Source organism: Lipotes vexillifer, unplaced genomic scaffold (assembly GCF_000442215.2).
Source record: "Lipotes vexillifer unplaced genomic scaffold, Lipotes_vexillifer_v1.1 scaffold897, whole genome shotgun sequence".
NCBI classification, from domain to species: Eukaryota; Metazoa; Chordata; class Mammalia; order Artiodactyla; family Lipotidae; genus Lipotes; species Lipotes vexillifer.
Genome location: NW_006785587.1, coordinates 1,377,256 through 1,391,271, shown reverse-complemented (window position 1 = coordinate 1,391,271; position 14,016 = coordinate 1,377,256). Strand labels below are relative to the sequence as shown.

General features: G+C 38.4%; 1 protein-coding gene across 2 annotated transcripts in view; it reads right to left on the bottom strand.

Moving 5' to 3' along the window:
* Positions 1–14,016, bottom strand: part of TIPARP (TCDD inducible poly(ADP-ribose) polymerase) — a 30,635-nt gene that overhangs the window by 15,632 nt on the left and 987 nt on the right. The window contains exons 2-3 of one of the 2 annotated variants that reach the window (XM_007457653.1): positions 13,957–14,009; positions 10,129–11,085 (exon numbers count right to left, since the gene is read on the bottom strand). In XM_007457653.1, the coding sequence (XP_007457715.1) occupies positions 10,129–11,048 (920 nt within the window). In that variant the 5' untranslated portion in view covers positions 11,049–11,085; positions 13,957–14,009. Of the gene's footprint in view, positions 1–10,128; positions 11,086–12,111; positions 12,144–13,956; positions 14,010–14,016 lie in introns of those variants that run through there. The other variant, XM_007457654.1, reaches the window with a different exon arrangement.

The window sequence follows — 14,016 nt, the reverse complement described above, 5'->3', positions numbered from 1 at the left end:
AGCAGGAATCACTGGTGGGTTTCAAAAAGGGTCAGACTTGCCTTTTTATAAACATCACTCCAACAGTAGTGGTATAGAGGACTGATTTGTTTATTTTTGGCAGAGGAAGGTGGGGGAAGGGTGGAGACAGGCCCTTATTTGCTAAATATTTATTAGCATGTTTATTATTAATATTTATTATTCTATGCTTAGCCACCTATAGCTACTAGAACTGCATATAAGGCAAATGATGGTAGAGAACTCAGGAGGTAACAGTGGGGATGATTTGAGAGTATTTAAGAGTTAGACCCTAACTGCATGGAGGGGCTGAAGGGAGTAGAAAGGGTCCAGAATGTGTCCCATGTTTCTGATCTGGATGACTGGATAATGGTGCCATTAAATGAAACAAGAGTCACAGAAGACAGAAAACATTTAAGTGGGAAGATGATGCAAATAAGATATAGAACTCAGACTTTAGCAAAGGTCAATTAAGTATAAAGTTTTCTGGACACTACTCTGTACAGTTTTAACCAGGTGGGTTAGACTTCGGAACCTTGGCTTCCTGCCTATAAAAGTTAACTGGTTTCTACAAGGATAAACCTGTGACCTCAAACTAATCAACACCCACCCTCATACCTGGATTAATCAGACACAATTACTTATTACTATGATGTAAAGCGAAAATGTCTCCCCAAACTAAGGGTCATAATGATAGAAGGATAAAGATCAAATGCAATATGGAGAGTATTTAGGCTCTTCTGCTACAGACTTGAGACAGGCATGACAGATGGGGTATGTTTGCTGCTGCTAAAGAAATTTCACAGGCGCACGAAATATAGCTGGCTTTTGATACCTGGCTTTGATGTTTCCAGGAACTCATTTAGCAATGTTGGAATATCTGGCAGCTTATAGATCCCTTCAAATGTTACAAGGTGATGAGAATCAAAGCCATGGCATATATAATACCAACATACTTTGTGACAGCAGTGTAGTATTAAACTTCAGAGGACTATGTACTCTTTCTGCTTTAGAAGCATAGTAACTGTCATTTATTCTGTTACTAATTAAGACTTTTGCTAACACTGACTCGAATAAATAGCGCAAAGCTATTTGGGGAGGCAATAAAAATTATCTATAAAATTATCTATCTTTGTATGTTGCCTATATACAAAGCAATATCTTTCAATATGTACCAGAGGTTAAAATTCTCTACTTAACTTCTACACTATGACACTGGGCCCTGGTAACAACTGGGTTTTCCCCTTTGTATCCAGAAGTAGTTGTAGGCACAGACATACCTACAAATCAAAATTGGGAGTTTTTTTTTTATTATTATTTTGCATATGGCCCTCAGTACTTATGAGCAGACTAAGAATCAAATGTAGACTCACAACTAAACCTGCCCACCTCTAAGGAGACCCTGACCTATTCAAGGCAAGATTGCTGAGATTCAGATCACTCCGTAAAACAATTAACATTAAACCTGGTTCATGGATTTACCTCAAAAGATTTTTGGGTAGGTAAAAATATTCCGTACTTTAAGAGTCAATGAGTTTTTGGGGATCAACTTTCTTAGGGCAAACTTCTGGCTATGTGTGCTGCTCTCTTGGTCCCTCCCAGGACATCTTCGAAACAGGTGAATGAGAAGGCAGTTAAGTTAATGAGTGGATGCTGTGTGGAACCACATTTATTTGTAAACTCCATGTTTGATTTACAAATTGTCAGACATATAATCTGTGGCATTAAAGTGATTCTAGAAGTGAACACAGTGAAATAAAAACAAGAGGATAAGAAACAGAAAAAAGGCAGTGAGGTAGGCTTTCTAAATGAAAGGATACTTGTTTTTAAGCTTTTATTATTCTATATTCTCCAAAAGCACATGGGGAACTAAACAAATACGTATAACAGTTTATTCTCAAAAAATTTTGTACTAAGACACGGCCATCTGAGTACATCTGTTTCCTAAACCCCTAAATATATCATACAATGAAGTCCCCTCTACCCCATACAACCACTTAAAGCAAATTACAATAGCCACCTGAGGAAGAGAACCTACTGAAACAGTTACGTTGGGCTTTTTTTTTTATTACAAAACTATCAGTTCAAAGCAAAGAATACAAAAGAACTTTTTAATACAATGTGGATAAGCCTAAAATCTTTCATAAATAAAAATTATGCTTATAAGATCAGAAGATCGCACTGTTATCTATGGAGGCACGGGCTTAAATTTGCACACTGAAGACATCAAAAATGTCATATAGCCTTAACTTTTATCCCAGTTCAGTCACATGTCCTGAGACTCCTAGAAGGTAACTTAAGTGAGACATACTTCTCAACCATGGCCTGAAAAGGAAGTGAAACAACTTCTACAAGAACAGCTGGGACAGAAAGCATGCAACAGATTAAAAAGAAATGTATCATGCCTTATACTACCTTAAATTACGCAGTTATTGCTTTTTATGAAGATGAGTAAATATCCCCTTTAAGTGAAATATTTTTAAAACTGAGAGGCTTCTATCAAGAAAGGAGGTTAATTGTGTCAAAGTAGACAATAAAAAATGCCTGCTGTGTTCTCAGCTGATTAAATTTTGTGTATATGAAATTTGACCTTTAAAGTGGTCTGAAATATATTTACTTATAAAACTTTTCTACATAATTATAAAATCAGTTGCATGCAAACGCTAAAATTTCTTAAAAATAACTGTTTTCAAATAACTTCAAACAATTTGGAACTCATTTACACATAAATGAAATACTAATTATAAATAATTATCATAAAATAACCTAATAACCCTAATAACCCCTAGTAAGATACAATCTATTCGTTTATTTCTGAATTGACTTTTAAAATTATAAACAAATCCTTTTTATTTAAAATTTTGCCATGTCTTTTTCCCCAATTAGTACAGATAAACTAATTGATAAGTGACCAAATTAAAAATATACTCATTGATGGCTTATCATGAGAACCCAGATATAAATAACTAAGAGGCTCTTAGCATGAGAGACTTAAATGTATACAAACTATATAAAGAATTTATCACTGTCTGAGAGTTTTTAAAGCAAATTTCCGAAAGAAAAATAAAAACTTCCTACAGAAAACATATTAAGAGAATTTTTTTTATTGTCTAGGTTTTGTAAACTATGACCACAAAACCTTTCAAAAGGGTCTTAAGTCAGTAACTTTTCCTAGGGGAGAGAGATTCTACAAAGCCAAGTTTCTTTCAATTTTATCAATTAGTTAAGACAGTCTAGATTAATTTTTAGTAACAAATTAATTGTATCAATAGAAGACTTTAAACAAAGTTTTTGATGTGTGGCAGCATTTCTGACAATCCGAACATCAGAAGGCAAGCAAGAAAAGTTCCTCCTGTTTCACATACTCTACCCCCCCATTCAACGATGTCTTTGTTTTATTACCTTGGAAGGCAAACCTGGTATTTCTCCTGCGCTTATTTTTATTCTCACAATACCTGGAAATGAAAGAGCGAAGCCAGGTGACAGTCAGAAACCAAAGACCAACCGCAGCAGGAAATTACTTAAAAGTATTTTGTGCCATTTGCCCTCCCTATGCCCAGATCAGCTGCAGGAGCTTTGAAGATCACAGGGTGCAGGCAAGATTCTGAAAGCACATGTACTACACTGCAAGCAAAGTTCACCCTGGGACCCCTACCCCTGCCATTCTTCCCTGACTATTCAGTGCTGGTAAAAACCTAGAGCAAAGAAAGTCACACAAACTCTATGGCTATATGTCAAATGAGAGGGACAGTTTAAGAATCTCTTAATCTGAAAAGGAAACAAAAAATTAATGTAATAAAGAGAAATTCCAGTAAATGTGGCTTAAACTAAACATTTTCCAATCATTATGAGAAGTGCTAAGTTTCAACATAAGACTATTCACAAATTCTTCCTTAAGCTCAGAAGCAATAGCACCAAAACAAAGGATATCTATTTGCATAAGGAATACAAATTTCCCGATCTCTCAGATAACTTAGTCATGAGGGATTCTAATACACCCCTTACACAACATTTTGTGGCACACATACTCGCAAATCACTGGTTTCTGTAGAATGTGAAAAGAAACAAACACTTGCTTTAGCATTCCCACTCTCATACATGCTTATCCTTTCATTGTGATGACCATGCAAATGTTCTTTACTGGTCAAGTGGGTGTTACCAGTAAGTAAACAGCAATAGCAGAGAAAGATGGAGGAGACATACATTTTGCGGTGCGGTCACGGCAAATAGGAATGCTCAGTTAACTCCCTTCTATGCTTGTCTTAGCAACAGTGACTGGACAGGTCAGCAAGGAAAATTGGAATTTTCATAATCAGAAGTTTATTAATATAAGCAACTTCGAAAATTTGAGTGCCTGATCACAGAATAAGTCATATTTATTTAGAACAAGACTGCAATACTATCTTTTGCACAAATCAAATATATATCAAACTACCAAGCTAAATAAGTGGAATTTATTTTTACGTAAAATCCTTTATTTTCAAAGATTTCAAAATGTATTTCAGACCCTATCCCTTGTAATTTAAAATCCCCCTATTAACAAGGAATTCATCTACATTAGAAATTTGAGGCTTTCAGTTAATGTGTTGGGGACTGGGCTGGATTATGTTTAACACAGGGATTTTAAATAGAGGCGAGTCTGTGCAGTATGATCCCTGATCCCTAGAAAGCACTGCCATAAATACAAAAATAATATTTGGTTTTGTTAAGGGAGTTCCTTCATATTTAAAAACGTGACTTGTTTGCTCCTAGAAATGAACTTTAATTAGAAATATTTTATTCTTTTGTACAGTTTCTGTTTATGGTGTTGCAAAGTACAGTTTACCTCAAGGGCTTAAGCTATTACCTAACGATTTCAAGCCCAGAATGAAACACAAAATGGCTCAATCCTCAGCACTCTGGTATCTTCCAAAGATACAAATATCATTCATATTCACTTCCTTTTAGCTTAAGACTCTCAGACTTATTTAAAAAAGAAACTCTACTGCTTTTACAAAGGGAGTTTCTTGCAAAACTTACCAGTGTCCAATTTGAACCAGCCTTACAGAAAGTTGCTCCAGGATAATCAAGAATCATCTTGTAACTCAAAAGTACTTAAGCTTTCCTTCCACAAAAAGGCAACTACAACTCACAAACAGGATACTGGTAATTATCAAAGGTTGATGACCTAGGTTAAGAGGATCTCAGGTCCCATTTTAAATGTGATCAAAATTATTACCATCAGACAAAGGATACAGAATCTGGTGGTCTCAAATCAGGGGATGAGATACAAGAGGCCATAGGAAAACAGTCACCATCTCAAATGGCTGGATTTTAGTAGAATTCCATAAGTAGTCAAGGTTTGTAAGGGCTACATACTGCTTTACACCCTTTAGAAATAGCCCCCCAAACCCAATATGAAACTAAGGATCACTAAGATCGAAGATGCACACAGATGGATTTTATGAATTTACCTTTGTTTTACGGTAGAATGCAAATCTAGAATCTAGAAATTCTAGTGTAACAATGGAAGTAGTTTTACAGGAACACAGTAATCAGTCAAAAGTTGCATTTTTGCATGTTCACATATGCAGAATGAAGTTTTAAACACTGAATGATTATTTTTTTCTGTTTATTTACAATAAAAAGTAAAAGCTTTAGAGTCAACTCAACAATAAAATGTATAATGAATGTATCACGCAATTATTTTTAGGAACTGTGAGATAACCTTGTAAGTTATCTCCTCCAACTGTCTGATTTAAAAGTTACACATCTTTGCAAGCTTCATTTTCATTACCATGAATATATCAGGAACAGACTGACCCCAACCTGAAGCCAGGTGACAGCTGCTTCAAAAAGTCTAATCTGCTTAGAAAGGGAATAAATGAATGATTGCTATTGATTCCCATGACAGCTCTACACAGACCCATTAACTTCCCTGGATTAGTATAGACAGAAGCCAATTAGTTTTATTTCATATGTAAATAGCATCATAAAGAGGTACAGAAAATAATTCACTGGATTGCTCTCTCCTAAAGCACAAGGCACATTATTTTGAAAGTCACTTCAAACACAGTTCTTGCTTATGGAGCTCTTGCTTTCTCTTAGGCAGGAATTTTTAAAATAAATTCAAACTCATCCAGCTGTGTATATTCAAGAAATACCAGAAAGTCACAAGGCACAGTAAGTTTCAGCTGTTCTCCTCCCTCCAGTATTATCAATAACACATAATGAGTTAGTTCATACATCATCACAGCTGTGCAGGCCAGAGCTAACTTGGCTAATTTAACTATTCCAGTAGAGTTCAGTCAGGAGCTTGCTATACTTTAGATAATCCACTCTGCAAGTCATATAGAAAAGAACAGCATATGCTCTTTATTATCACTAATATGCAATTCTCCTTGTCTTCTTTCACAGAGTTCCTGTGAAGTCTTCTAATGGTATTGTCCCTTGGACAGTTTTTAAAAAAACAAAAACTTCTAAGAGCCACCAGCAATCAAAATCACTCAAAACTAATTAGCTAAGACTATGGCAACACTCTAGGCTTAAGCTATAAAATTTAAACTCCTTTTTTATCAATAAGCTTTAATCCTACAGAGGAGAAAAGAACACTGTCTTCTGAGAAAAATTAACCATGCAGTCAGAGCTTGCAACTTTCTTCTTCATCCTCGCCCCTTTGCAGGAAATTCAGAATTAGAAATAATCACTGGTCATATTTTCACTGTAGGTGAAATTACCTACAAAATAAGGTCAGCAGAGTGCCTCTTCCTTACGGGCGATAATAACTAGAAGACTATTCTGGCACACTTTAAAATGAATGTATTGTGAAAACCTATGGTGGTTGCAGTTGCTAAAGGGAGATTTGCACATCCTCCACAATTTCAATTATCCACAACAGTATTCCGCACAGCTACCGAAACCCTTTTAAAACTGCTTAGTCCTGCCATTTAATATCATTTTCTACTAAGGATGAGTGCCTAAACTGTCAGAGACTATGTTTTCTTAATGGAAAACACAACATTCGATGTTGTTTTCTTAACTGCTTATCTGGAATTTGGAAATTCTCCAAAGCCCATCCCGTGTGCAAAAGCCTTAGCATCTAAATATGGGGAGTTCATACATACAACTACTTTCCAGTTGATTTTGCAGATGTACAAAAGGAATGAGAAAGCAAAGTGGAATGGTGTAATTTGGGGTGAAGGCAAAATTGGAAGAGTAATTAAAATAATTTCATTATAATGAACCAAGTAGGCACTTTTATTATTAAAATCCTGTTTTTACACGTGTTTTTAGTATCAAGCATCTTGACTAAGGAGTTGGAAGGCACCCGTGAACTTATCTAGCTCAACTTTCCTTCCATTCACTCTTGAGAATAAAATGAACACTGCACATCTAATTTGGATTAAGTTAGATGTTAAATCCATTTGCAAAAACCAAAGAATTTTATCTACACAGTTTGAAACTATGAACTTTTGTCTCTGCTAGAGACTCAGAAGTATGAACTTTCCCCAAGTTCCACACAATGAACTATTATGGGTATAGTATATAATAATGATTTACCAAGTCATATAAACTGCTGAAAACAAGTGGGATAAACAACTGCCATTCATTATTCCTGAACCTAAAGACTGGTTCGACTTGGGCATATACACAGCTGAACACACACTTCCTGGTTATGTGCAATCTGCACAGATAGACCAGCTTTACAGGCCTGACCACAGAGATTAATAGCTTTAGCCAAATAATGTGGTAACCATGTGAACCTGGGCTGCTCCAGCTTGTTTGTGAATCTCTCAGCAAGGCTCAACATGCCGTTATCTGCATCTTGTTGCCAGGAAACACAACATCGCTTTGGAATACAAGGAAAACCAGGTTGCAATGACTACAGGTCAACTTCCCAAAAGCCTAATTTTTGACATTTAGCTATCTACAATCTTATAACATTTCTTACTGTAGTCCACAGAGAACTTCACTTTACTAGTAATTAACTGTTAATACTTTTTGCCATTTTTATCAGGGCAGGACCACTTATAATAATTCACTCATACTTCTCCTCTCAAGTGTCAAATAAACACTAATTTACTTCCTTAAAACTGATCTGGAAATCAAGCACTCACTGCAACTACTTTATAACTGATCCAACAATGAATGCGTATGGGCTTTTATCTGTGTCTATTCTTCAGCAAAGAAATTTTACCAAAGGATAAAATACTCAGTGTGCTGCTATCATAAGAGTTCCTGGATTTTCTGGGAATCAAAATATCTGTCTTGCCTTGCTCAAGGTAACAGAATGTAATGTGTTGGACAATAATCCTGCTAGTTTCTTCTTGAGCAATTCAAACAGATAGAAACTTAATGTACCAAGATGCTGAAGTATTTAGCAGACTGGAAATTTGCTTTATAAGAGTGAAGTGGGAGGCCACTGTTCTGCACAGTTTTGCAATCTGGAGATGGAAGGATTAGAGTGGCTTTGAGAGTATATAAAATTAATTACCCTTGACATACCAATCAGAATTGCTAGCTCATGGGCAACAGAGATTTTGGACAATACCTTATTAAAAAGATTTTTAAGACAAAATGGAAAACATTTTTCTCACTTCCAATGCTGGCTAAAAAAAATAAGTCAGAGGTACTTAGCTTTGTTACAGGATCTGAGAATTTTGCTACCCAAGCAAGACAGTATCTTGAATGCATTTACATTATCAAGAGAATGCATTTATGATCAGGAGAACTACATTTTCGATATAAGCTTTACTTTTATCCGAAGAGGTCTTCTACATAATAATGCCTTTAAACTTGGGCTTTATATTGTTTCTCATCTTGTTCCACATGTCGCTTTTGAAACACAAGACGCAAAATTCCAGTCTCATGGTAATTAAGTTGCTAAAAAGACACATACATCTGTGTACTATACAACTGAAATATTCAAAGAAAACCACCTAGCTAATACTAAATGGGAGCAAGAGAAGTTAAACAAAGACCAGGTTACTGTAATGCCGACAACGCTCTGGCACTGTTAGAGCACGGAGGGTTAACGTCAAAACTAATAGAATTAGACAACATGAAAATGGTTCACTGCCACCATTTGCCTTCTAACTCTCCAGACACTTGGGTAGTGTAACCTGACTTATCTGTGAACAAAGATGACTCTCCACAAAGTTTTTCTCCCGAACTTCTGGATTAGGATAGTCAGCCTACTATTTTAAGTCCCTTTATACTACAGGAGAAACAACTTAGGAGTATAAAGATCAATGCTTATTATACAGCCATTTTTGCACTAGCAACTTTACATGTGGCAAGTATTATTTTCTCCACTTTCAAATTCATTAAAGAAGAACTGAGATGTGGAAATTTCAGTTCCCTATCAGTGAATAATGCTTGGACATCCATAAAAGAACCAAATTATTTATATACATATCTTGCCTACAAAAACATGAGAATAACTTTTTTTAATGTAAATGACAAACAAATATGTCCATTAACATAAATTTTCCCTTCACTCACTGTTGTAAGACTCAGGTTTAAAAAAATACCCTGAGTTGTGGAACAATTTGTTTTATCTGTAAGATAAACAGAATAATAAAATTAATGGTAAAAAGCTTTAAGGAAACTAAAAAAGAGATTTAACATGTTTCGGCATGATTCAGAAGTTTGGGAGGTACTTCGGAATCATTCACAGAAAAATTGTTTGGACTATTCAAAATGTAAAGAGGGCCACAAAAATCTCCAAATAACACTATTTTCCTTTAAAAAATAGGAACTACTCAATATACAAAACTTTAAAATTAGATAAATTAGGCATTCGTAATTTATAAGATTCTCCATGGATTTTCTTTCAAAAGCAAGCTCTCCTGTATGATTAAAACAGTATTTGATTCACAACACTCAATGTATATGCAACTTCTCAGTCACACACATATTGCACAGGGTGACATCTGAATTGTTCAAATCATAAAACCTTCATTGTCTGGTTAGATAAATAGCCTGCATTCAACTGCCATGAAAAATCAGGATAGCATACAGCCAAAAGAATAACAGTAGAAAAAAAAAAAAAACCTGTTAGGTTACTACTGAAAGAAACCACCCTACTAAAGCCTCTTTACCTTCTCTATAGGATTTAATAATAGCTTTAAAGTAGTTATAAATACATACCCATACTTCATTCTCATTCTGTCATTCTCTGGGTTACAGTAAAATCTTTCCAAGTGCTCCTGGGAATCATTGGATACACTCTGCCACTTCTGAGTAGGTGTCCTCTTGATCTGCCAATGATATGGCAAGACCGTGTGGTGCTTCAAACAATCCCTGCCGTAAATACAAGTGCCTTGCAAAAAGTCCATACAAATTTCAATTCCGTTCTCTTGGTGAGTGTGGTACTGTAGCTGGTTCACCAGCTCAAACACAAGATCAAGGGAGGCCTCTTCACTTTTGTCCTGAAAGAGCTCAGTATTCAACTTATCACTGGTATCCAAAATGTACTGGATCGTAAAACTGTTGTCTTGGAAAACCCCTGGAACGTAATCCATGACTTTGTCTATGCAGTCAGGACTAGCAGGAACATCACTTGAAACTGGGTGCAAAAGGTCAGCCTGGAAGTGCCCTGATGTAGAATCTGCCACTGTCCCACTGATGGTTTCTGGTGGAAAGCTATGATCCTGGATTGGAACCACTTGTTCAGGATCATCAGTGGTAGGATGGGCTTCTGGTATCTGGCCCCCAACATTTGTTCCATCAGGAATCAAGACAGACATACTGTCTTCTGCTGGTGGACACGATGGATTGATTTCCAAAGGTTTTTTCACCATAGATTCACGTAAGCTGCTCTCTTCTGCACTCTGATTTCTAGATCTAAAAACCCCATCAAGTGAGCCAGATTCTAACAAAGTATTTAATATTGGTCTCAAAGACCTCAGGGTTCCGGCTCCCAATCTCTTCTGATCCTTTTTCTTAAAACAAGTCTTCAATGGAGTGATCTTCTCAGAGAGTCTCATTTGGCATGAAAAGTCATCAGGAGGAGAGGGAGGCTGCACTACACAGTCTGGCTCAGGTTCGGTGGTTTCCATTTCCATCATGTGGATTAGCTCCAATTGCTCCTCAGTCTAAAAAATCCTACCAGGAAAAGAAAGAATATCATTTACAAGCTGACAACAACCGAATCCTATTCATTCATCAACGTGTTTTGTTCTAGTCTCTAAGTCCCTGAAATCATTCCTCTTATACTGTATTTCACCTTTACAGGTCAGTTTTAAATTTTACTGAGAAATCAAGGCTCCAAAGCAGCCAAGGTTATTCAGAAGCCCACAACAGGTAAAGGTGAAAGAGAGATAGTATCTTCCAACAGGCTCTTGACATTTATTTGTGGACTTAATATACGATTTGTAATTCTGCTGGGGTATGAATGTTTACAGTAAGTCTAGGATGGGGTGGAGGATGAGGGGTAGAAATAAGTGCATCTAATGACAGTGGGGAAACCACATCTCTACTGCTTTGTGGTTCTCTTCACAGTTGTTTATGTATTGCCTATCTCATGAGGTGACAAAAACTATTTCTTTGTTAAAAAAAAAAGTTTGTCAAACGCAGGAAAAACTGCAAAGTTAATTGTGAGTGAATTTGGGGTGTAAGAATATACTCAGGAAACAGGGGCTTCTCAATCGAAATATTATATGGGAGAAAGCCTACTGAAGCATTTCTAGATTCAGAAAGTTCCAATATATTCCCCAAGGATGTTAAGGGTCTACTTTTGCAATCCCCAAACATCACCACTACTGAAGGAAGAATATCAGGGCTTGTTAGTAACAGAAGCTACATCAGCAACAACCACTGCTCACTGTTTTAGAAACCAAACACAACTTCCTAATACAGAAAGGGGCCTCCTTCTCTTCAGAAAAGTTACATATATGCATTTTTTCAAAAAGACAAATGAAGGCACAGAAAAATAACACAAGAAAAAAAAACACCACCAAATTTCAGATCCCTAAATAACTACTCAGTGACTAAAAAAGTGCTTTCTTCAAAGAATCAGACCCCTTGAAAGAAACTGGAACTTAAAGTAAAAAGCAAAGAAAACTTTGTAAAATGATGAATGGTGTCTCCTCCACAATCTAGCATTCATTAACTAATTCTGAAAATTTTTACTGAGCATTGTGCCAGGTGGTAAAGGGGTGGTGATGAGCAATTAATCTTCTCCCTTGTCCAACAGACTGAAAGAAATCTTTGATGCAAGGGCTCATCACTTCATCAAGTATGCATCCCAGGTACCCAGTACAGTGCCTGGCACAATGCATATAGTGGGTGCTCCACAATATTTTTTTGCTGAATTACTGAAGAAGAAGCACCTATTAAATGCCTAGTTCTGTGAGGCTTTATGAGTCAACAATAGCAACAAAATGATAAAACTGAGTACCCAGAAAAATGAATATTAAAAAGAACTAATTGGAGAGATTCATAAATGTACATGTGTAAAAAGTGCATAATGATCACACTCAAAAAAAGTAAAAACAGTATATAACAAGGTTTTTTTTTTTTATAACAAGGTTTTAATGCACACAGTAAGTACAAAAAAAAGGTAGAAAAAGGAGAGTTCAATGTGAGTTGTTATTGTTAGGGAAAGCTTCATGAAGGAGGGACTTGACATAAGACATAAATCAACTGGAAAGCAGCCAAACCAGGCGTTATTATTCATCATTTGGTGCTCTTGCCTCAAGGCACAATTGGCACAGATTGTGGTATTCCCTCTTCACCACACCAAACCGGCCTGTGCCTTCCTCCGCGCGCGCGCACACACACACACACACACACACACACACACACACACCCCACTCCTATCACACCTAATCAAGGCAAAACAGACGAAACCCAGTTCATTTATACGGGTGCATACACACACGCCACAACTTTTCCTATTTTTGCCCTCTGTCAACCTCAGAAATAAAACCGAGAAAGGGGCAGAGAACTGGAGGAGTGGCTGAAGTGGGGAAGTCACTAGAACCTAGTTCCTCAATTAGTTTGCATAACAGAAAAATAAAGATTGAAAGGACACCTTCCTCCAGTCCCCGCTGTAGGCGACCTACCGCTCTACTCTTCACCTCGTGATGCCCCCGGTTCTCGGGCACTCCCGACCCCTCGCACCATCTGGGAAAACTGCCCGCTCCAAACTCAGCACTCCGACCGGGCGCAGCGCAACGCTCGGGTCCGAGCGACGCCTCCTGCCGGCCGCGGTAGTTTGCTCAGCTCGGCCCCCCAGGCCGCACCAACTCCGCGCAGCGCGGCCCATCCCGTGTATTCCCGAGCATCCTGCCCCCGCCTGCCCTCACACCCCCGGGCCAGCCTCCTCCCACCCAACGAGAGACTCCCGCCCTGGCTGCCCTCCCTTCCAGAAGCCACTCGTGGCGCCTTCCACAGTTAATTTCTTTCTCTCCTCGACCGACCTTCCCGCGAAGACCGTCCTGCGAGTCTCGGAGGCTCGACCCGAGAAGAGCCGGGGAAACGCGGCGGGCGCTTCTCGGGCCGGCGGGAAGGAAGGCGACGACTTTAAAGTTAAGCTGAAATCAGCTTTCAAACTTCTGGGCTGCAGGCGGAACACGGGTCCTCCGGAAGGCTCCTCTCAGCGGCCGTGCCCTCCCCCTCGATCTGCGCCCCAGAGCTCGCAGGGTCTGCCCAGCGGGGGTAACCGCACAGACGCACCCCCGAGTCCCCCCGACCCAGTGGGAATGCGGAGACGCCGGCGCCCCAGACTAAACCCTTCAGCGAATTAACTCCAATTTATACACCTGCCAGAGGCCCGAAGTGACTAAGAAGTGTAAACCAATGCCGTCCTGATATTGACGGGATCCGAGTGAATTCAGTACAAAAAGGCACAGTCTAAACAGCACTCACCCCAGATCCGTGAAAGGCGGCAGCGAGGCCGGCGACCCCTTCCGCGCCCGCCTTCCCAGCGAGGGTCCCTCTTCGGCCCCTCAGAGCCCACCCGGAGCCCTTTACCTGAACGGGAAGCCTGAGAACGGACCACAGGAGCCGAGTCGCGGTGCCGCCGGCTTACAC